The sequence below is a fragment of the Protopterus annectens genome, chromosome 2.part0, assembly GCF_019279795.1.
Source record: "Protopterus annectens isolate FY-2018-M chromosome 2.part0, PAN1.0, whole genome shotgun sequence".
NCBI lineage: Eukaryota > Metazoa > Chordata > Ceratodontiformes > Protopteridae > Protopterus > Protopterus annectens.
Genome location: NC_056728.1, coordinates 1,350,581,405 through 1,350,606,652, shown reverse-complemented (window position 1 = coordinate 1,350,606,652; position 25,248 = coordinate 1,350,581,405). Strand labels below are relative to the sequence as shown.

The 25,248-nt window shown below is 47.7% G+C and overlaps 1 protein-coding gene across 1 annotated transcript in view; it reads left to right on the top strand.

The window, feature by feature from the left end:
• EXOSC9 (exosome component 9) overlaps positions 1 to 25,248 on the top strand; it is a 952,766-nt gene that overhangs the window by 243,591 nt on the left and 683,927 nt on the right. The window contains exon 3 of the mRNA XM_044061532.1: positions 10,657 to 10,776. Coding sequence (XP_043917467.1) covers positions 10,657 to 10,776 — 120 coding nt within the window. The remainder of the gene's footprint in view (positions 1 to 10,656; positions 10,777 to 25,248) is intronic.

Below are 25,248 nucleotides of genomic sequence, written 5' to 3'. Positions count from 1 at the left end.
GGTTACTCTACAAGTACAAATATGACTCTTGTCATTGTCCATGTTGGTATGAATGACCTGAGACGTACCTCCCTGGACTACATGAAAAGTGACATGGAGGAGCTCTCCGGTCTTGTAGCCCAGGCAGGTATGACCCTAGCCCTGAGTAGCATCCTGCCATACCCAGAATGATACCACAGTATAAGGACAAAATTATTGACTTCAACAATTTGCTAAGCTTCTGGTGTCATTCTAAGGGGATCCAGTATCTGTTTGCCTGGGATGACATGATCGACAGACCACAATGCTTTGCCAGCGATGGCCTGCACCTGTCTCCCTTGGGATTCCAGATACTGGCTAAGGCTCTTGCCACCCCTATAGTGCCTTTTTTAGGCAAGGTTCAAAGGACAAGTTCACCACCATAACAGGTACAAGCAAGTAAAATCTGAGGGTAATGCTACTCAGTGCTAGAAGTCCAAACCTCAAAATGCATTCACTTGACGCACTCCTTAAAATGGAGAACATTCACATCTGTGCAGTGACAGAGACCTGGTTCAAGGCTCCAGAGAGCAGCCATGCATTATCAGGCTATAATTTATACCACACCTTTCGGTCACCTAACCTGGACCGAAACACTAAAGGCGGAGGCGTGTCCATATTCATTAAGGATATCCACACCTCCAGGCTAGTTGCTCAGCATAATGCATCTGAGCTTATCCAAGTGCAACTAACTCTGGGCAAGACCGCAATCCAAATTGTAACTTGCTACAGATCCCCCACCCTGCCCCAGGATTCCCACTCCTCATTTCTTGATACACTGGAAAATATTAGGGTACAACCCAACACCCTAATAATGGGCGATTTCAACTACCCCACCATTAACTGGGAAAACTACTCATGTACCAACTCTTTTGCTCAACGTTTTCTGGAATTCATAAATTCCAGCGCCTTGGATGAACTTATCCACACCACCACCAGGGGCAGCAATATCTTGGACCTGGTCATTACCAACATGGGCGACCGGTGTTCCACACCAGATGTCAATTCCTCGTTGGTCAGATCCAACCACAAGCTAATCACCCTAGAGATCCACATCCCGCCCCCACCCACCATTAGGGAAACCACCGTAAAAAATTTCTCCAGAGCCAACTTCACGCTTCTAAGACAGAAGTGGCAAACTTCACGACACCCATGCAGATGGACAATAGAGGTATGACTGCTGATTCCTACACAAATGCACTTTATAAGCACTTACACAAGTGCATGGATCGTGCCATCCCTAACAGAACCAAGATGCTATCCTCCCAAAAAAAAAGGAAGCTAATCTGGTGGTCCCCTGCCATAAACTCTACAAGAGAAGAAAGAAACCGTTACACAAAAGAGTAAAATCCATGATTGGAGGAACTCCCTGGTCAACCTCAGTAAGAAGCTGAGATCCCTCATAAAATCCTCCAAAGCTAGTTACGAAAACAAAATCGCCACTGATTCTAAAGACAACCACAAAGCATTCTATAGCTGTGTCAAGAATCTCAATGGCAACACTCAGATCTGCTCTGAGTTACAGCACAATGGCACTAAATATATAGAGCCAACTGGTATTGCCAACATCCTGGCAGATGGTTTCACTGCTAACTTTACCCCCCTCTCACCCCCTTAAGGGCCCATCTCTATACCGGAAGAATGCAAATTTCCTGTAATCACTGCTGCACAGGTAAAAAACACACTCTCTCCAAAGGCAAGAACACAGCATCCATGGGACCTGACAACGTCCCAGGCTGCGTTCTACACACACTACTGAATGAACTGGCACCCCACCTAAGCACCATGTTCAGTCATAGCCTCACCTCAGGCTTTGTGCCCCCTGAATGGCACACAGTGACTGTTATCCCACTCCAGAAAGGGGGAGCCACCACGGACCCCGGGAACTACTGCCCCATTAGCCTAACGAGCCTGGTCTGCAAGGCCGTGGAATGTATCATCATGGAACTTATAAACAAAGACACTGGTAATCTCAAAACTCTGGACCCCACCCAGTTCAGGTTTGTAAAAGGCAGATAATGTCTCCTAAACCTGATAGACTTCTTTGAAGCAGTCAGCAAAGATGTAGACGAGAGTAAGGTGGTTCACACAGCCTATCTAGATCTCGCCAAGGCTTTTGACACCATCCCCCACTGTGGAATTATAGATAAACCTCACTAAACTAGGTATACATCCCTATGTCATAAGATGGGTTGCCAACTGGCTCATTGACAGAACCCACACTGTGAAAGTAGCAGACTCCAAATCCAACTTCAGACCAGTGACAAGTGGAGTACCACAGGGTTCAGTCCTGGGTCCTCTCCTGTTTGGTATGTACAGAAGGTCTTTGGCTAATGAAGTTCGCAGATGACTGCAAACTAGGAGCCATAATGGAAACTACTAACTATGTGGACATCCTACAAAAGGGCCTCACTGAGACAGATGCCTGGTGTCAAAGCCATGGCCTCAAGCTCAATGCCAAAAAGTGCATTGTCATCCCGTTTGGTAAACACACTGTACCCATGAGCTGCCACATAGGTGGTAGTCTGCTTAACACCAAAAGTGTGATGAGACCTTGGGATACAGGTGGACAGTAGTCTCTCCTTTGATAATCACATCACCACAGTAGTCAGGAAATCCTTCTACGTGGCACACCTCATCACAAAACGTTTCTCATCCAGGAAAAAAGGTCATTGTTCCCCTCTACTCGTAACTCATTAGACCCATTATAGAGTACAATGCCCCTTTTGGTATGTACCTCACAAGATCTCTACCACAACTGGAAAGGCCACAGAAATAGCTCACAAAGAGAATTACCGATCTCAAACAGATGCTGTACACAGACCATCTCAAAAACCTCCAGATGTTATGTGATCCTATCTCGCCTACATTCTGTACTGATGGGCTCGGAGCTGATCCCTCGGCTCCGACTCGGCACGCTATGCTATAGAGCGAGGCCTCTTATTGGCTGAGCTATTTCTTATCCCAGGATGCACCACCACTAATCCCCCAGATCTCGTTTGCCGCTTACAAGCTAAGACGTGGTCTCAACTTGGCTGGGCTAAGTACTAATTTATTTAGACTTTTCCTGTCAGGAATTTCCTAGTTTTCAACCCAAAAGCTGTTTTAACAGCTATTTTTGTGATACGTGTGTGTATTTGCTGATTCTGTTGAGAAAGTTGTTATTTTTTGTTAAGGGAAGGTTTCCATTTTAGTTAGAGGGGCCTTCCCCTTTTGCTATTCTAGCGTTATTTGTGGCTAGCGTTTATTAGTGGGTCAAGTACCCGTTTTAGTTAGAGGGTCTTGACCCTCTCTTTCTGTGTTTTTTTCTTGTGCACTTGTTATTGTGTAAAAAAAAAAAAACACTTTATATTTTGAACTTCTAGCTAGTTTTTTTCGTGTTATCTTAGATAACTAGTCATGTCCAAAGAACATAAACCCTCCGGGTTTAAAAAATGCACGTGGTGTGGTTTTAAGATGTCCATAATGGACTACCACTCCTCGTGCGTTTACTGCTTAGGCGCCAAGCACCTACAAGAATCATGTAGCGTGTGTCACGCCTTTTCATCAAGGGTCCTCCAGGAGAGGAAAAACAAATTAATCCTTAAGGGGTTAATCAAGCCATCCTTCGAGGAAGCTTTATCTTCGTCACCCTCTCCTTCTAAAAAGAAGAAAGCGTCGGCTCCGACCAGTCAGTCGGAACAGACTGCCAAAAAACCTAGGCAGACTTCTCCATCGGCTCCACGGACTTCGGAGCCGAGGGCGGAACGGTCTGCCTCGATGCCTCCAGCCTCGACCCTCTGGTTTCGAGCCGAGGACTGGGGCATCGAGGCGGGTCACCTTCATCGGCTCCACTGATATTGGAGCCGATGAGGGTTACCGCTCACTCTTCCTCGAGCCGAAGTCCTTATCGGCACCGAGGGAAATTGCCTTGAAATCTCTCTCGGAGCCGATAGTGGTAGAATCCATTCGGAGCCGGTCCCCTAGTCCTTTGGAGCCGATGGAGAAATCGGTTCGGACCCGATTGATATCGTCCAGGTCATCCAAGATGTCTGATTCGGACATCGACAGGGTGCTCCTTAGACTCTTCCAGTCTCCGGTGTTCCAAAAGCTAGTTTTGGCTCCAGCCCATTCGGCTTCGGAGCTGATGGTCCACCTCCCTACTATGGTTCCTCCTCCAACAGCCTCGGCACCGTTGGAGCCGGTGCTGGTGGAACCGGTGAAGGTTTTAGGGTTGGGCCCGACCCTTACTCCAACTCCGGCTCTTGGGTCGGAGTTCAGTACACGGACTTCTTCCGTCGGCCCCGGGGGGGATGCTTCGGGATTGATGTTTTCGGTCCCAAGTCTCCCTCTTGGTGCGTCGGCGGCGGGAGTGCCGTCTACTGTCGTGGCCACGGAGGTGGGACCCTCCCAGGATTCTGGTGGTCCCGCCTTTAGGGCTATGAGGAGTGCATTAGCCAAATCATCTTTGGCTACCTCCACGGTCTCCCCAGCTCCTTCCCTGCATACCGAGACTGGGTCTTTGGCAGTCCCCCTGTCCTTAGACAGCGGAGCCCCCGGGGCCTGAGGTTACCCCCACTGGGGTTTCCCCCCTCCTGGAGGTCCTTCTGAAGCCTCTTAGGAAGAACCCCCCAGGAAAAGATCGTGCAAGAGGAAGCACGTTGACTCCCCTGATGAGTCTCTTACATCAGACACTGATCTCGATGATTCAGAGGGGTCCCCTAAGTCGTCCTCGGATGATGTCTCTTTTGCAGACATCCTTAAACAACGAGGCGGCTGGCAGTCCAAACCCCCTTCTGCTGATGAGTCGGTGTTCCTTAAGACCTTCGGGGCTCAGCTCTCCGCCTCCTGGGTGTCTCCGCCCTTCGACGAGCTCTTGGATTTGATCTGTCAAAGGGCGTGGGAACACCCAGACTCTGTGGAACCGGTGCCTGCTCGTCCGAATAAGTTCCTCTCAGCACCCCCTGAAAAAGAATTTCTAACCAAAGGTGTGGCTGTAGATGCTTTGGTGGTGGCATCTGCTACCCAGCAAGATGTAGCAGAGGCTTCGACGTCCGTCCATCCTCCTAATAAGGAGTCTAGCAGCATGGATCGGTACGGAAAGCGCACCCTAAGTTCAGTGGCCTTTACATTAAGGTCCTTGAACTACCTTACTAGATTTCAGAGGGATCTGATTAAAGAGCTTTCCGATACCCTCTTGGGTAACCTGCCTGAGGAGCTGGCCCAGACGGTTGGCTCTCAGCTGGCTACATTGTCGTCCATGAGGCTCATTTCTTATGCGGCCGAAGGGGCGAGTAGAGCGGGTACAGGCATTGCTCTACGGAGACAAGCCTGGCTCCGCCTGTGTCATTCTCAAGGAGGCCTTTAAGTCTTCCTTTGCCGACTCCTCTGATGGGTCCTCCTGTTTGGACCCAAGGTAAAGGACACACTGACCCGCGAACAGGTGGGTAAGACTCTGACTGCCGTAGGGGCACGATTTTCCACTCCGTTCGGCCTTATCCCAAGGCTAAAAGAGGAGGGAAAATGTGGTTCCGTAGATCTCAAGCCTTACCCCTCTCAGCAGGATGATCCCCTTCCAAAGGCAGGGAGGGGAAATTCTTCCGGAAGACGCCGTCCCAGAGGCGGCAGAGGCCCTCGCAACACTGGAGACCGCGAGTCCTTTCGTGGCTCTTCAGCCTTTCACAGTCCCTGAGGGATTGCCCGACTGTGCAGCTCCGGAGCCAGTCGGGGGTCGTTTTTCGAAGCACCTGAAAGCCTGAGAAGGTATCACTCAGGACCGATGGGTGCTTCGAATTATCGCCGGAGGTTACACCATCCCTTTCTCTCACTCCCCACCTCAGTCCAAAAAAATCCCGGACCCACCACCCAGTCAACGGGGTACTGCAGCGTCAGAAGTTTCAAAGCTGCTGCAAAAAGGAGTCATCCAACCGGTCCCCGCAGACCAGATCGGATTAGGGACTTACTCAAGATTCTTTTTGGTGCCAAAAAAGACCGGGGACTTGAGGCCCATTTTGGACCTCCGCATTCTATACCGTTCAGTCAGAAAGTCCAAGTTCCGAATGGTCACCCTACAAACCATTCTCCCATTGCTGGAGAAAGGTGTTTGGATGTGCTCCATAGATCTCAAGGACGCTTATTACCATATCATGGTACATCAAGCGTCCAGGAGACATCTGCGCTTCAGCCTAGGAGGCAGTCATTTTCAGTTCCGCGCGCTGCCCTTTGGTCTCACCACAGCCCCCAGGGTGTTCACCAAGTGCTTGGCAGTCGTGACTGCTCACCTAAGAAGTCTAGGATTCCAGGTGTTTCCGTATCTAGACGACTGGCTCCTAACTGCCACCTCCAAGCATCTACTACTGCGAAGCCTACAAGCCACTATATCACTGGGCAACTCCCTTGGAATCACCTTCAATTGGCCAAAGTCTGTGTTGCTGCCATCTCAACGAATAAGATTCATAGGGGTAGAGATAGACTCAAACCAAATGCGGGTCTATCTACCTACAGACAGAATTCAAACCATACAGACTCAAGTTCGAGCCTTACTTCCCAGCTCCAAAGCCCCAGCCAGAATGGTCCTGCAGCTATTGGGATCCATGTCCGCCACTGTTCTTCTAGTCCCCTTGGCAAGGTTGCACATGAAAATTCTCCAGTGGCTTCTTTCAGCTCAGTGGTCCTTTCAGGAACTCCCTCTCAGTCACCTCATATGGATCGCAGAAACATGCAAACGGGACCTTCGCTGGTGGCTAGTGCCCTCCAATTTGAATCAGGGACGACCCTTTGTTCCACCTCCTCCTGCGGCCACTTTGACCAGGGACGCCTCCCAGATGGGGTGGGGGGGGGGCATTCCCTGGGCAGGTCAGTCCAAGGCAAATGGCACCCAGAAGAGACCCTACTTCACATAAACATCCTAGAAATGAGGGCGGTGCTTCTGTCCCTCCAAGCCCTTTACAATTACCTCCCTCAGGGTGTAATTGCCGTTCACTCAGACAACATGTCAGTTGTCTGGTACCTGAACAAACAGGGAGGGACCAGATCCTATCCTCTTTGCAGAGAGGCCATGATAGTCTCGGAATGGGCAGTCTCGACCGAATGCTTTCTAGTGGCTACTCATATCCCGGGCAAGTCCAATGTGATAGCCGACAGACTGAGCAGAACCATCCTCTCTCCTCACGAATGGTCTCTGAACATGACAGTTGCAAGTCAGATTTTCAGCAGATGGGGAGTTCCGTGTTGCGACCTCTTCACGACTCCACTAAATGCGAAGTGCAAAAAATTCTTCTCCCTAACCCCGGCTCCGGGGAAGAGCCCCATGGACGCACTAGCCTGTCCTTGGCCCACCGGCTTGCTTTATGCCTTCCCCCCAGTTCCTCTCCTTCCCAGGGTGATCCAAAAGGCATCTCTCTTGGGGAGCAAAATGATCTTAGTTGCTCCTTACTGGCCTCGTCAAGTATGGTTTCCCTATTTTCGGAAATATGCTCTGGAAGGTCCATGGTTCCTGGATCAGATCCCAGACCTTTTGGTTCATCAGTCGGGACTATTCCACCAGTCCCTGCACACCTTAAAATTGACGGCTTGGCTCCTCCTCTTCCGACTATAGTCAGGAGTCATACATTGGATCCAGAGGTTGTACACATATTATCTTCGGCCCATAAGTCTGCTACTAAGAAACTGTATTCTAGCAAATGGAAAAGATTTGCAATTTGGGCTCAACTCCGGGGCCTGGATCCCATCTCTATTCCCGTGGCAGAAGTACTAAAATTTTTAACTTCTCTTTTCAATCAAGGCTCTTCAGTCTCTACCATCAAGGTCCAATTGGCAGCGCTTTCCAATTTTCACGAATCTATAAACCCACCTTTAATGAGCAACAGATTGTGTAAGACCTTCTTGAAAGGTGCTGCTTTGTTAAGACCTCCGATTTCTCATCCTGCACCTCCATGGGATCTCGATGTGGTGTTACGCGCCTTAACTTCCTCCCCCTTTGAACCGGCAGCTACATGTGATCTAAAATTTCTATCATGGAAGACTGCTTTTCTGGTGGCAATTACTTCTGCCAGAAGAGTTTCAGAGCTTCAAGCTTTGTCAGTAAAACCCCCGTACTTGGTTTTTCACAAAGACAGAGTATCTCTCAGGCCAAATCCTTCCTTTGTCCCTAAAGTTTGTTCCAGTTTCTGCTTACAACAATCGTTAGAACTTCCAGTTTTTTTCCAAAATATTCTAACAAAGCGGAATTCATATTCTACACACTAGATGTCCACAGGCAGTTGCGTTTTTATTTAGACAGGACCAAACAAACAAGGAAAACAGATCAGTTGTTTGTATCCTTTGCAGACAATAAATTGGGCAAAGCTGTCACAAAGGTCACTATTGCCAAATGGATCAGGGACTGTATTACTCAAGCTTATTCTTATTCTAACAAAGAGCTTACCACCTCTGTCAAAGCTCATTCTACAAGGGCTATGGCTACTTCGATAGCATTTCATTCTAAGCTTGCCATTAGTGACATTTGTGCTGCGGCTACATGGTCTTCCCTGCACACTTTCATTTCCCACTACAAATTGGATGTGGCATCTAGAGGACGAGCTTCATTTGGTTCCACAGTGCTCAGGAGTGTTTCCAATGAGCCACCCGGGATTTAGGAGCTAGGGACGCTGTCCCATCAGTACAGAATGTAGGCGAGATAGGATCACATAACATCTTTTAGCTATGTACTCACCATAACTTTAGATGTTTGGGATCCATCTCGCCTACATTCCTAATAACCCACCCTCCTTCCCCCTTCCTTGGAGATCTGAGGATATCAGAAGGTCCGAATCCTGTTTCATCTTGAAACATCTAACAATGTTATATAAACAAGTTGTGCATGTGTGCATGAATGCGGACAAACAAGATCTGGGGGATTAGTGGTGGTGCATCCTGGGATAAGAAATAGCTCAGCCAATAAGAGGCCTCGCTCTATAGCATAGCGTGCTGAGTCTGAGCCGAGGGATCGGCTCTGAGCCCATCAGTACAGAATGTAGGCGAGATGGATCCCAAACATCTAAAGTTATGGTGAGTACATAACTAAAAGTTTTACTCTTGTCACACAGCGCCTACTCCGAGACCATCTCTGCCTAACATACAAAGCTATATCAAACCCAGAGCTGTTGGACATGTTCCATTTAAAGAAATCCCAATCCCTCCGAGCTACACGCTCTAGGGACCTAAACCTTGTCACAACAATAAACAAAACATGCTGGAGTTATAGATTCCTGTCCCAGAACAAACTACCTATCTATATCAAACAAAGCTCCTCATTAGCACTTTTCAAGAAAAATCTTGATGACTGGATGGGAAATAGGAAATTCACCCCAGGGATCACCTGTGTGGCTCTACTCGACAGGGACACAGGAAAATAATTTTCTTGGGTGGCGAAAGCCAGGGTACCTGTTTGGCTAGGCTTATATAGATCCTATGGCCAATAGCCTAATTACCTACCTATAAAGTTGAAAGCTGGGGAAATGTAATGCGAATGTAATGCGGAGTCCAGAACAGATGCATTTAGCCAGGTTTCCATGAAACACAGTACAGAAGAATGTGAAAAATCCTTGAGTTTCCTTGAGAAGTAATAGTTCATCTTATTGCACAGGGAGTAGAGGTTCGCCAAATGTAAGTTTGGGAGTGCCGTAGAAAACCCCTCTGTTTCAGCCTAGCAGGTGACCAGCGCACTTCCCCCTTTTGCGATGCCTGTGTCTACTTCTGCTGACAGCTGCTATTCCCCCAGCTAGGATCTCCAGAAAATTCCTTAATTGTGAAAAATCCAGTGTCAAATTGCATGAAGTGAATTGCCGAATATTCAGCAATTCTTCATTAGTGTACTTACAGTTGAACACCAAACAACAGGGCAAATAGAAGCCAACCGAATACTAGACAGCACTGAACTGAGACGTTTGTTGATAGTGGTTATGAATTGATGCTGACATTTACTTTGGGAGCCCTTATCCTGAAGATATTCCTGCATTTACCTTGAGCAATGATTGTTTTAAATGTTGCCATCAAAGAAAGCAAGTTGTCTCCTTTGTGTGCTTTTCCTGCCTTGTACTTTAAGAAAGTGGGAATACATTTGACAAACTGCAGCACTTAGTTTTGCATCTCCTATTAGTGATCTTTTAGGCCTGTATGTGCTGTCTGGACTGCTCCAGAATCTTTCATTATTTATTTATATTTCTAAATATGCAAGCAGCCATGGATATCTCCTTTTAGATCCATTACTTCATCCAGTTTTGTTTTGTGTCATCCTTTTTGGGATGGACCTTTTCACAAATGGGCTAGTTTCCCACTTTGTGTTATTAGTGTACATTTTATTTATGTTCCTTGGCCTTGTCTTTCTATCATAAGCGAACTGAAAAACAATAAGGTTTGTACTTTTGTATCCACCATCTTTCCTTCTACGTGCAATAGTTAGAACTCTCGGGAGATGGACAATCTGTATAAAAAAAGTGTGTGTTTGGAGAACTGTAGTGAGGCCCTATTCTTATGGTACAAAACCCTGTTATGCATTATTTCAGGAGCTGATGTCCTTGAGATTGCAGTTCGTTGCCTGTTATATGAAAGCTGTTGTAAAGTTACCAGTCATTTTGATTGTGCATTTTGTTTATTTAAGACTCTTCTACTGTTTTTCAGAGTCCTTGGACAGGTTTCGTGTGAACTTGCACTCCCAAAAATGAACCGACCTACTGAGGGTGTAGTTCATTTTAACCTGGAACTCTCGCCAATGGCGTCACCAGTATTTGAAGCAGGAAGGTAGGTAATTTAGTATATGTGTAAAGTATCATAAAAGTTTGACTACCTCATGGAGTTGTTTAAGGTGTGGTTAACAACAGCCCTTATGGCCGGAAAACTACATTTTCTTCATACTAGGTTAGGCTGTCTAATTTTGTGTGTGTGCATGGGAGCATTTTACATGCTCGAATTGCATATGGTCGAGACCATATGCTCGAGCTTTCAGTAACTCGAATCTGTAAAGTGTTAAAAAAATAACACTTTACCTTAAAACATTACTTGCACACAGAAGCAAGGACCCCTGTATGCTCTGTGTGTAAGTATTGTTTTCATTTTCTTTGCGATGTGTGACAGGACACAGGAATTCTCCCGATGTTAAGTAGTCCTATCTCGCCTACATTCTTACCCATGGGTTCGGAGCCGAATATCGGCTCTGACTCGGCCGACTTTACTAGCTCGAAGTCTTTCATTGGCTGGGCTAAGCAGGTATCCCATGGTGCACTGTTCCATATCCCCAGATCTCATTTGCTACTCGTGTAGCTCGGACGTGGTCTCACTTGGCTGTGGCTAAATACCCTTTTTCTTGTCTTAAAGAAAAGTTTTGGTTCATAATCAAAAGCTATTTTTATAGCTATTGTCTAGTGTTGTTTGAGGTTGTGATTGTTTGTGTGGTATCCCGCTGACTGTTCACTTGGGCTAGGCCCGTTTCAGTTAGAGGGCCTAGTCCTTGTCATATTGCCTTCTGTGTGTGTACGGTCTAAACCATTTAAGTTAGAGGTTTTGGCTATTCCCTTTCCTTGTGGTCATCAACCATGTTTGGTTAGAGGTTTGGAATTGTTTAGTGTGTGTGTGCTTGGTCACTGTTTAGTGTTTGTTCCCGCATTTTGTGGTGTGAGCGCCTGTGAGTTCTTCTTGGACTTGTTTTTTGCGTTTTGGTGTAGTAGAGAAGATGTCCAAAAATTCCAAGGAGCACAAACCTTCGGGTTTCAAAAAGTGCTCTAAATGTGGGTATAAAATGTCCATCACTGATGGGCATTCCATTTGTGTCTATTGCCTGGGAGCCATTCACCTGCAGGAATCCTGCAGATTTTGTCATGCGTTCAGTCCTAGTTCTCCAAGAGAGAAAGAATAAGCTGATTTTAAAGGGACTCTTGAAACCCTCTTTTGAAGAGGGTATGGATTCGTCTCCCAGTGGTAAATCAAAATCTGGCAAGTCTAAAAAGATATCTCTGGCTCCGTCAGCTTCATCGGAGCCTCCGGAGAAAGTCTCAAAAACTGCATCGACCTCCACTGTCCTCGGGGCCGCAAGAAGTGTCTGTGTTGACGGAACAGGCGTCTGCTCCAATTTTATTGGAACCTCTTAGGAGCCGATCGCCCAGTCTCAGACCAGTTTCTCCTGAGAGGAGATCTCGATCTCCCTCCCTGTCTTCCAAATCCTCCAGGACCCTTTTCGGATGTGGATGTTGATGGGGTGGTCCAGAGGCTCCTCCAGTCACCGGTTTTGGCAAAATAATTTTTGGCTCCAGCCCATTCGGCTCCGGAGCCTGCCCCGACCCGGTCTTCGATCATTCCTCTTCCGAGCGCATCTCTGTCTTCGGAGTTGGAGTGTTCCGCGCCATGTGATGTTGCTAGGCTGGCTCCGATGGCCCCTTTGGCGCCATCAGTATCAGCATCGGCTCTGACCCCATCGGCTCCATCCTCGGGGTTCGGGACTCGGGATTCTTCGGTCGGGCCCGAGGGGGACATCTTGGGGCTTATTTTGGTCCTGAATCTCCCTCTCGGTGCCTCGGATCGGGGAACTCCGACCCCCGTCATGGCCTCTGAGGCTGGTCTCTCTTTGGACTCTGGGGGGGGGGGGCCTGCCTTTGAGGCTTTGCGGACCACGCTGGCCAGATCGTCAGCTACATCAGGCGGGTCACTCTGTTTCCCACCACTCCCGTGAGAGCCTCTGATCACCACCTATCCATGGACAGCAGAGCACCAGGGCCTAGGGATACCCCCACGAGTGGTCCCCAAATTTCTGAGGGCCCCTCAGAGTTCATGCCTGAGGAGCCCCCTAGAAAGAAAACGTGCAAGAGGAAGCACATAGACTCCCAGGATGAGTCCATCACCTCTGATACTGACCTCGAGGAATCGGAGGGGTCCCCCAAGTCATCCTCTGTTTCCTTCTCCGACATCCTGGAGATACTGAAACAGAGGTGACTGGCCATCCAGAGCCCCTTCCGAGGAGGAGTCAGTATTCCTTAAGGCTTTTGGTGCTCAGTCCTCCGCCTCCTGGGTGTCTCCACCCTTTGAGCTCCTTGATCCGATATGTCGGAGAGTGTGGGAAAACACAGATTCTGTGGAACCTGTGTCCAGGCATCCCAACAAGTTTCTTTCCGCCCCCCCCAGGGCAAAGAGTTTCTGTCTAAAGGAGTCCCTGTAGATGCCATGGTGGTGGCGGCAGCCACTCAGAAGGAAGTAGCAGAGTCGTTTTCATCCGTCCATCCTCCTAACAAGGAGTCTAGGACCATGGACCTGTACAAGAATCATACCCTCTCGTCAGCAACCTTTACCTTATGGTCACTGAATTACCTGTCTCACTTCACTCTGCTCCAGAGAGATCTCCTCAAGGAGTTAGGAGATACTCTTGCGGGTAACATTCCTGAGGCGGTGGCCCAGATGGTTAATGTCCAGGTCTCTACCCTCAATTCCATTGTCAACTCATCCATGTGGCTCATTTCGTATGCAGCCGAGGGAGCGAGTAGGGCAGCAAGCTCAGGAGTCGCCCTTAGAAGGCAATCCTTGGCTGCGCCTGTGTCACTTTGCGGAGGCCTTCAAGTCTTCCTTCACTGACGCCCCCTTTGATGGTTCCTCTTTGTTCGGGACCAAAGTGAAAGACACCCTCACCAGGTGTGAGCAAGAGGGAAAGACCCTGTCTGCCGTAGGGGTCCATTTTTCCCTTCCTTTTAGGCCTTATCCCAAGGCCCAGCGGGGGGTGGGGGGAGATGTGGTTCAAGAAATCAGAGGTTTTTTCCTGACGCACATGGTGAACCCCCCTTCAGAGGCAGAGGAGGGGGAGGGTTAGTCAGGGAGATGCCGCCCCAGAGGCAGAGGGGGCCCCCACAATTCGGGAGACAGCGATTCCTTTCGTGGCTCTCCCTACTCTCGTTCCTGAGGGAGTGCCCGGCTGTGCTTATCCGGAGCCAGTCGGGGGTCTAGTTTCGTTATATCTGGAAGCCTGGGAAAGCATCACCCAGGACCGATGGGTATTGTGGATAATTTCCAGAGGTTATCTCATTCCATTTACATCAGACCCCCCTTCAATCAGAAAAATCCCAGACGTTCCACCCAGTCAAAGGGATCAAGCAGCCTCAGAGGTTTCAAAGCTGCTAGGAAAAGGGGCCATCCAGCACGTCCCCTCAGACCAAATTGGATTAGGGACTTACTCAAGATTCTTTTTGGTGCCGAAAAGAAGAGGGGACCTGAGACCCATATTAGATCTCAGCCAACTGAACAACTATGTACACAAGTCCATGTTTCATATGGTCACGCTACAATCGATTCTCCCATTGTTGGGAGAGGAGGTATGGATGTGCTCCATCGACCTCAAGGATGCTTACTACCATGTGAAAATGGGCAGGGCATCCAGGAGTCACCTACGCTTCCAGCTAGGATGCCAGTCATTTCCAGTTTTGAGCCCTGCCCTTTGGTCTCACCACAGCCCCCGGTGTGTTCAAGTGTATGGCGGTGGTGACTGTTCACTTGAGACGTCAGGGATTCCAAGTGTTTCCGTATCTGGATGACTGGCTCCTTACCGCCTCCACAAGACAACTAGTTCAAACCAGGGACGCTACCGTCACTCTGTCACCAGTTGGGTATAACAATAAATTGGGAAAAATCTGTTTTATTGCCCTTGCCGTGTGTCACCTTTTATAGGAGCAGAATTAGACACCATTCGAATGCGAGCATTTTTACCGTAAGAGAGGATCAGAGTCTTACAACAACAGATACATGTGCTGATGCCCCTGAGGAAAGCGAAGGCAAGATGGGTTCTCCAGCTCCTAGGGGCCATGACAGCAACGATCATGTTGGTCCCTCTAGCGAGATTGCACATGAGAATTCTCCAATGGCTCCTCTTTGTTCAATGGTCTCTCCAAAGATTTCCACTTTCTCACCCCATTTTGCTCATGGACAGATGCAAGCAAGACCTCGGTTGGTGGTTTTGCATCAACAATTTGGATGGAGGAAGGCCCTTCGTTCCACCCATCCCGGTTGCCAAGATGATCACGGGTGCCTCCCAGATGGGGTGGGGGCGGCATTATCTTGGCAGGACAGTCCAAGGCACGTGGCAAGAGCACGAGATACATCTGCATATAAACGTCTTGGAGATGAGAGCAGTGCTACTTGCGTTGCAGGCACTTCAGAGTGTTCTACCTCTAGAGACGATTGCGATACACTCGGACAACATGTCAGTAGTGCGGTATCTAAACAAGCAAGGGGGAACCAGGTCTTACCCTCTGCAGAGAGGCCATGCGAGTGTGGCAATGGGCAGTAACTTCCCAACGGTTTAATTTAGCAACGCACATTCCGGGGAAGTCCAACATGATTGTGGACAGGCTAAGCAGAACTATTCTGATGCCTTACGAGTGGTCCCTGAATCGCCTGGTTGCTGAGCGAATTTTCAGCAGATGGGGTCAGCCTTGCTGCATCCTTTTTGCCAGCCCCCTCAATGCAAAATGCAGCAGCTACTTCATGCTGATCCCCCCACAGGGGGAGTCACCCAGGGACGCTCTGGTTCATGATTGGCCCTCCGTTCTGCTTTATGCTTTCCCTCTGTTTCCTTAGCTGTCAAGGTGATTCAGAAAGTGCAATCCTTGAGAAGCAGAATGATTCTGGTTGTTCCACACTGGCCTCGCCAAGTCTGGTTCCCCTTTCTTCAGCAATACATTGTGGACACTCCTTGGATTCTGGACCCTCAACCAGATTTACTGACACACATGGGACAGTTCCACCCCTCCCTGATGACCCACCGGTTGACAGCCTGGCTACTCCACTTCCATCGTTAGTTAGACTTCATAAATTCTCACCAGAAGTGGTTCATATATTATCGTCCTCTCATAAGCCATCTACTAGAAAGATTTATTCTAGTAAATGGAAGAGGTTTTCTATCTGGGCACATACCTGAGACATTGATCCTTACACAGCCCCAATCACTTCAGTCTTGGAGATGTTCATCGTCCATACAGCTGCAGTAATCACAGATGGGTTTTCTGCCGTCAGGCGGGTCCTCGTTCGGCCGAATTCCGAAGTCTAGGTCCGGCGTCGGTTGCTGTCGCTTTCTTTCCTGACGTCAGTGAGGCAGGGGTATAGAAGACACAGCCAACGCCATTTTCTTCAGTCTTTTTTGCCGCGCGGTGCCCGAAGCAGAAGCAGTTCGCAAGTGCCGGTTGGCCAGCTCCTGAATTTACGAAAAATTGGAAACAGAAGTCTTCATTAAAGCTAAGTACCCCGTTGGGGAAACTTTTCTTGCCTCAGACCGATGTCAGAAAAATTAACAGTTGTATTTCTTGTGGGAAGCAAATACCGCATAAGGATTTCCATTCCCTCTGCATACCTTGTTTGGGCCCAGACCACGACGTCTCGGGCTGTCGCTTTTGCGCTACTTTCAATAAACGCACTATTAAGCGTCGGGCGGAGTTCGCCCAACACCTTTTTGGTAAAGCCTTTGATTATAAAATGTCGTCGGAGACTCCGACTACCGTTTTGTCCAAAAAATGCAAGGACAAGGACCGACACGCGAGGTCTGCGGTCCTCACTGACACCACGCCAAAACCGGCTACACGTGGTCCGGTTCTCAGCGAGACGCCTATGCAGTCCCTGACTACCGACGACACTTCTTTGGCAGTGTCTTATGTATCCGAGACCGCAGGTACCTCGGCCCATACCCAGACTACAACCACCGAAGCCACTGTGAGCGTTGAGCCTCCTAATGCCTCCTAATGTGGACAGGTCCACTTCCACCCATGGTGTCTTTAGACCCTCATCTTCCTTTTCAATTAAGCCCTTTACCAAGTCCAAATCAGCCAGGCATCCCAAGAGGCCTGTTGCACAGGGCCCATCTCCAGGCCCCATGCCTAAAAAGCAGATGCTTAAAATGGCTGAGGATTTAATTACTCTTTTATCAGGGGATCCCAACCCCCTCCAGACAAGAGACCCAGAGTGGAGGAAGATTCTCCCTCTTCTGATCAGGGCTCCATTTTTTCAGAACATTCTGATGTAGAGGAACACTCTCTTACTCCCCTTTTGAAGATTCTGATAAAGAGCAGTCCATTCCTTCTGTATCTCCTCCTGAGGATTTTTTTTTGGGGGAAACCTTGCACACCTTGATGGAACACTTCCATTGGGAAGGCCAAGACTTTTCTGATTCCAAGAAAAGACTTAGGGAATTTCTTTTGTTACCTCAACACAGACCTCTGGCGATACCTCCTGTCTTGGACGTACTTGATGTTTATTCGGAGGCTTGCCTTAATCCGGATTCCCTGCCTCCTGCCCCAGTCAAGCCTGATAGGTACTACAGAGTTCCTAACTCTCACCAGTTTCTTTACAAAAGCCATAATGCTGACCCTGAAACCATTTCTCAAGGCCCCAAGGGAATGAAGGCCTCTACTGCTAAGAATCCACTACCTTCCGAAAGAGTCAAGATCCTTAGAAAGGTGGGGAGAAAAGGTATATACCTTGGCCACCCTAGCCATGAGGGCCTTAAATTGTCAGTTTCATATGCTTAAATATCAGCAGTTTCTGTTATCACAATTAAGAAATAAAATGTCTCAACCTGGACAACCAGATTTGAAGGAGTTGCAGGATATGATGCATAGTGCAGAACAAGTGGGTAAACACACCTTACAATGTGGCTATGATGCCCTAGAGGCCTCAAGTAGAGCTGCTGTTACAGGATCAGTCATTCTTAGACATGCATGGCTTAGGGAACAAATCTTGCCTGATCATGTGAAAGCTAAACTACTAGATGCTCCTTTACAAAAGGATGTGCTATTTGGTACTAATGCTGAGGAGATACTACGGAACATGGAAGAAAAAGCCAAATCTATGCAAACTGTCAAAGCTTTTCTACAGGTTCAACCACCACGTTTTAGCAGAAATTGGCCTTCTAAAAACTGGTCCTTTCCAGCCACGGACAAGCCCCAAAGAGGTAGATACAGGCGCACAAGGGGCAGAGGACAATCACAAGGATCATATAGAGGCAGGCAATGGCAAACTCCAGCACCAAGAGGGGGCGAAGACAGTGCACAACAATACAGGAAACAAACCCAATGACTTCCTCCTTTCCATGCCAAGCAAGTCTCAGCTGGCAGCACCCTTGGGAGGAAAGCTAGCATTATTTACAAGAAATTGGCATATTGTCACAACAGACAAATGGATCCTGGACGTTATAAACAGAGGCTACAGGTTTTATTTTCACACTCTCTCCCAAAAATGAGAGGCATGCCAAACCTGCCACACAATCAAAGGGCAGAGGCACAACTACAAATTTCAAAGCTCATAGACATGAAAGCTATTCAAGAGGTACCTACTCACGAACAAGGTCAAGGTTTTTATTCCAGGCTATTTCTGGTACCAAGGAAAGGAACCTACTGGAGACCCATTTTGGACTTATCCATCCTAAACACATTCTTACTCGTGCCAAAATTCAAGATGCTCCCATTACAGCAACTTCTTCCCATGCTGGGCAAGGAGTTTTGGCTGGTAACATTGGACCTCAAGTAGGCATACCTGCATGTCCCAATCAGACAAAGCTGCAGAAGATACCTCAGATTTCTTGCAGGTTCAATCCACTATCAATTCTCTGCATTGCCCTTTGGCTTATCTACTGCGCCCAGAGTATTCACGAAATGCCTGGCATCAGTAATTGCCTACTGCAGACTTCAAGGGATACAAATTTACCCTTATTTGGACGACTGCCTGATCCAAGCGGACAGCAAGCACATACTTCTGGAACATCTGGCTTATGCAACACGGTTACTGAATTCTCTGGGATACACAATCAACAAAGAGAAATCCAGGCTAACACCGGCTCAGAAAATAACTTTCCTGGGTGCCAACTTGGACACAAACACCCAAATGGCCTATCTTATGCCAGAAAAACAGGGGCAACTAACTCAGTACTTCAAAATACTAGCAAATTGTACCAGGCTTACTGCAAGGAAAATCCTGCAGGCTCTGGGCTTCATGGCATCTTGCATTCTTTTAATCCCATGTGCAAAGTTGCATATGAGGAAACTTCAATGGTACCTAAAAAACCTATGGACTCAACACAGCCACAGTTTGGAAACAATAATACCAATAATTCCATGTTTGCAAAAGGAATTTCTATGGTGGGCCCAAGCATGTCAAACAAACACAGGTCTCCCATTCTGCAAGCCTCAAGCAAATCAAGTCATCACAACAGACGCCTCAGATTACGCCTGGGGGGCGCACATGACAGACAGGTGCATTCAGGGCAAATGGTCCCAAAAGGAAAAGCACCTTCACATCAATCGAAAAGAAATGCTGGCAGTGATAAATGCAATTACAGCTTTCAAGGACCTCCTGCATCCAGGACAATTATTGATAAGAACAGACAACAACACAGTAACGTGGTATATAAACAAACAAGGAGGAACACATTCATACCCCCTGTGTAGACTAGCCATGACACTTTGGAACTTGGCTCTGGAATGGCAAATCGAACTTCAAGCACAGTACTTGCCAGGTTTGGAAAACACGCTGGCAGACAATCTAAGCAGAAATATGACAGATCCACACTAATGGAAGTTGCATCCTCAAGTGCTTACAAAGGTAATCCAAGCGTGGGGGAGGCCAGACATAGATCTCTTCGCCTCCCACAGGAATCAATTGAAAAAGTTTTGTTCAAGGACCTTTCATCCAAAGGCCTGGAGAGTGGACGCCCTTTCATTCAGTTGGACAGCATGGACAGTTTACGCTTTCCCACCTCTGCCTCTTCTGCCCAAGGTGCTCTTGAAAGCAAGAGCAGACAGACCGAAGATGATGCTGATTGCTCCAGACTGGCCAAGACAACACTGGTACCCACTCCTGAGGAGCCTAACACATACTCCTCCCTGGCCCCTACCTCTTTAGCCTCTTCTGCTGACTCAGCACAGCTACAAAACTCTTCACAGTCAGCTGAAAACACTCAAATCTCGCTGCATGGAAAATTCCTTAACACCACAACAGACCCTACTCCCCAAAGAGGTGCAGGATGTCATTTTGGAGGCCAGAAGGCCATCTACTAGAAAGGCTTACTCCGCAAAATGGAAACAGTTTTGCTCTTGGAATGAGAAAAAAGGCCAGGACCCTAGAAAACTGAATTTGCCTCAGGTATTACAGTATCTAGCTGAGCTGCTGAACAGTGGACTTTCATTTTCCTCCATAAAAATCCATGCATCAGCCATTTCTGCAGAATTCAACACGGATCCACCCTTATTCTCTCACCCACTCTTAAGACCGTTCCTCAGAGGGGCTAAGAATATAAGACCACCAAGGAAATAACCAGTGCCAGCCTGGGATCTTAATTACATTCTAGAAAAATTAACATTGCCTCCCTTTGAACCAGCTGCCTCAACAGATTTGCAATATTTGTCCTGGAAAACAGCTTTCCTTCTGGCCATTACCTCAGCTCGTAGGGTTTCGGAACTACAAGCCCTCATGGCTGTGCAGCCCTTTCTCATCTTCCATCAGGACAGGGTTTCCCTTCAAACCCAACCCGTCATTTATGCCTAAAGTGGTATCCAGGGTAGCTTTAAATCAAGCCATACACTTACCTACCTTTTACCCCAATCCTCAAAACAAAGGGGAAAGGCTGCTACACTCCTTAGACATCCATAGACAGCTATGTTATTATTTGGACAGAACAAAGCCTTTCAGGAAGTCAGAACAACTTTTTGTGTCCTATGCTGTAGGAGCTCAAGGGAAGCCAGTTACCAAACAGACAATTTCAAAATGGATAGGCCACTGCATACGGTTTTGTTACTCCTATCATGGAAAATCTGTCCCTACAGGCATCAGATCCCACTCCACGAGGGCCACAGCTACCTCTACAGCCTTCCTCAGAGGAGTTCCTACCAAAGATATTTTAGAGGCTGCCACTTGGAGTTCTGTGCATACCTTCACAAAACACTACCACCTGCCTTTATATTCCAAAACTAGAGCAGGCTTTGCCACTGCTGTGTTGCAGGGCATTCTGGCTCATCCCAGTTCCACCTAGTGCCTACCACCCTGTGCATAGCTTTGGGATTCTACCCATCTGTGATTACTGCAGCTGTATGCACGATGAACATAGTACAGTTTTGTACCTACCATAAATGTAGATGTTCGAGTGCTAATACAGCTGCAGTACAGTTTTCCCTCCCTCCTTCCCCTCTTGGTAAAGGCCTAAGGCCTAACCCCTCTTCATACAACCTGATTGGGTTATCCTTCTATGGTATATTTGCTTGCAACTACTGATTTTTGATTATTGCATTGCATGTATATAAATATAATTTATGTATTGCCTTCCTACTGGGGGCACCTGACATCTGGGGCAAGAAAGACTGAAGAAAATGGCGTCGGCTGTGTCTTATATACCCCTGCCTCACTAATGTCAGGAAAGAAAGCAACAGCAACCGACGCCGGACCTAGACTTTGGAATTCGGCCAACCGAGGACCCGCCTGATGGCAGAAAACCCATCTGTGATTACTGCAGCTGTATTAGCACTCGAACATCTACATTTATGGTAGGTACAAAACTGTACTTTTTTGTCTATGCTTTTCCATCACGGTTCGGCATCTGCCACCATCAAAGTTCAGTTGGCAGTGATTTCTAATTTTCATGTCGCTAATGAGCCTAGTCTCATGGCTCATAGACTATGCAAGGCTTTCCTGAAGGGTACTCTGTTGCTCTGTCCCCCGGTTTCCGAACCAATCATGCCCTGGGATCTCAATTTTGTTCTACAAGCCCTTACTTTACCACCTTTCGAGCCTGCAGCTACCTGCGAATTGAAATTCTTGACCTGGAAAACAGCCTTCTTAACAGCAATCACTTGAGCAAGGTGAGTTTCAGAAATTCAAGCCCTCTCCATCAAACCTCCATACTTTATCTTCCATAAGTACAGGATTTCTCTTAGACCAAACCCTTTGTTCCTAAAATGGCTTCCGTGTCTAATCTTAATCAATCCATAGAGTTGCCTGTGTTCTTTCTTCACTTTTCGAACAAGGCAGAATTTAGATTTCATCAGTTGGATGTACACCGACAATTACACTTCTATCTGCACCGAACAAAAGATATCCGGAAGTCTGATCAACCTTTTGTTTCCTTTTCGGAAAACAGAATGGGGTCCCCGGTCTCCAAGGTCACCCTATCTAGATGGATATCTAGTTGTATCTCTTTCGTCTACCAAGTAGGAGGTAAAGATCTACCATTTCCGGTCAAGGCTCACTCAGCCTATCGGGCCAGATTGTCAATGGATGACATATGTGCTGCAGCTACTTGGGCTTCTCCTCACACATTTGTTTCTCATTACAAATTGGACGTGGTTTCTAGGGGCAGGTCGTCCTTTGGCCGTACAGTTCTCAGGAGTATTTTTCTATGAGCCACCCAGGATGTAGGTGCTAGGGACGCTGTCCCATGGGTAAGAATGTAGATGTTCATCCTGCTGCAGTCATCACACTTGGGTTATCCTGCCGTCAGGCGGTCCCGCAGTCAGCCAGAATTCCAAAGTCTTGGTCCGGCGTCGGTTGCTGTCGCTTCTTCCCTGACGTCAGAGCGCCAGGGGTATATCAGAGGCATCCGATGCCATTTTCTTCAGTCTTTGTTGCCGCGCGGTGCCCGAAGCAGAAGCAGTTCGCAAGTGCCGGTCGGCCGACACCTGAGATTTTCGAATCGAGTTTCAGTCCGAAGTCTTCAAAGCTAAGTACTCCGTTGGGGAACCTTTTCTCTCCTCAGTCCGATGTCAGAAAAAGTTAACAATTGCATTTCTTATGGGAAGCAAATACCTCATAAGGACTTTCATTCTTTTTGTATACCTTGCCTAGGCCCAGACCACGACGTCACTGGTTGTCGGTTTTGTGCTAGGTTCAATAAGCGAACTATAAAGCGTCGCTTTGATTTTACACGACACTACTTCGGTAGAAAATTTAATTACACTATGCCGTCGGAGCAATTGACTACCGGCGTGCATAAAAAACGCAAGGATAAGGACAGGCAGCCTAGACCCAAGCCAGACACCGAGGCCTCGGCTGGCCCGGTCGCCGGTTCTCCGGTTTTCAGTGAGGCGCTTATGCAGCCCCTGGCTACTGCTGAATTGGATCCCCAGACCGCATCGGATCTCCCAGCAGAGAGTTCTAGGCCGACGCAGCCTTTTTCCTTCGGCCCTACCAACGACATTGCAGTAGGGGAAGCCGGTGCTGCAGAAACACCTTTGGTTTCTGAAGGTGTCTTCAGACCGACTACCCTCACCATAAATTCTTATGCTAAGCTTAAGACTCCTCTAAAACCAAAAAAGCCTTCACTTCAGTCTCCAGGCCAAGGCCCTATGCCTATGAAACAGATGCTTAAAATGGCTGAGGATTTGATTTCTTTGATCAGGGGTTCCCAATCCCCCCCCCCCCCCGACAAAAGGCCTAGACAAGAGGAGAATTATGCCTCCTCTGATCAGGTGTCTGTTTCCTCAGGCTCCTCTGAGGAACAGGATTACTCCCCCCCCCCCCCCCTCCTTATGAAGATTCTGATGCTGAAGACTGCATTCCCTCAGCTTCTCCCCCTGAAGATTACTCCTTTGGGGGAACATTTCCACTGGGAAGGTCAGGACTACTCTGACTCAAAGAAAAGGCTCCGAGAGTTTCTTTTACACCCCCAGCACAGACCACTTGCTATTCCCCCAGTTTTGGACATAGTGGATGATGTCTTCTTAGAATCTAGTCTAAATCCAGATTCTCCTGCTCCAGCCAAACCAGATACATACTATAGAGTGCCTGACTCTCCCAAATTCCTTTACAAAAGCCCTGCTGCTGACCCAGAGACAATCTCCCAGGGTCCCAGAGGGGCCAAGGCTTCTATGGCTAAAAATCCTGTACCTTCAGAAAGAGACTCCAGAGCACTAGCTAGGTGGGGGAAGAAGGTTTACACCTCAGCTACTCTAGCTATGAGAGCACTAAATTGTCAATTTCACATGCTTAAATACCAGCAATTCCTAATGTCTCAAATAAAACAAAAGATGGGCACTCACCCTCAACAGTCTGAATTCAAGGAAATGCAAGATCTGTTGCATGCAGCTGAGCAGGTGGGCAAGCATACTTTACAATGTGGTTTTGATGCCTTGGAAGCTTCCTCTAGAGCAGCTGTTACTGGGTCTGTTATACGTAGGCACGCTTGGTTAAAGGAACAATCTTTGCCTGATCATGTTAAAGCAAAGTTACTGGATGCACCCTTACAGCAGGATGTTTTATTTGGGGTTAAAGCAGAGGAGGTTTTAAAGAAAATGGAGGATCAGGCAAAATCTATGCAGATGGTCAAAGATTTCTTATAGGTACAGCCCCCACACTTCAGCTGAAATTGATCCTTTCCAGCTTCTGACAGACCTCAGAGGGGTAAATACAGGTGCCCAAGGGACAGAGGACAAACACAAATCCCTTACAAAGCTCTCCAGTGGGGCACTACAACACAGAAGGGAGGAGAAGACAGGTCCCAGACCACTAGAAGGCAAACACAATGACTTAAAGCTCAAACTGCCAAGCAAAACCCGCTTGGCAGCTCTCTTGGGAGGAAAATTAGCACTTTTTGCAGACAACTGGCGCATCGTCACAAAGGACAAATGGGTCCTAGACATTATCTCACACGGATACAGATTCCATTTCCACACCTTGCCAAGGTTAAAAGGAATGCCAAACCTGCCACAAAACCAATGGGCAGAGGTACAAAAACAAATTGCAGCTCTCATGGACATGAGAGCCATTCAACTGGTACCTACACAGGAGCAAGGACAAGGATTTTCCTCGAAGCTTTTTCTAGTCCCCAGAAAGGACAATGCTTGGAGACCCATTCTGGACCTTTCAATTTTAAACACCTTCTTGCAAGTACCCAAATTCAAGATGCTAACACTACAGCAGCTTCTTCCCATGTTGGTCAAGAAAGCTTGGCTAGTAACATTGGACCTCAAGGAGGCATACCTGCATGTCCCTATCAGACAAAATTGCAGAAGATACCTCCGTTTCATTGCAGGTTCAACCCATTACCAATTCTCTGCACTGCCCTTTGGCTTATCTACTGCGCCCAGGGTCTTCACAAAATGCCTGGCACCAGTAATTGCATACTGCAGACCGAGAGGAATTCAGATATACCCATACCTGGATGACTGTCTCATCCAAGTAGAAAGCAAGGACATTGTCTTACAACACCTGGCTTTTGTACGACATCTTCTAAGTTGCCTAGAGTACACAGTAAACGAAAAGAAATCAAAACTA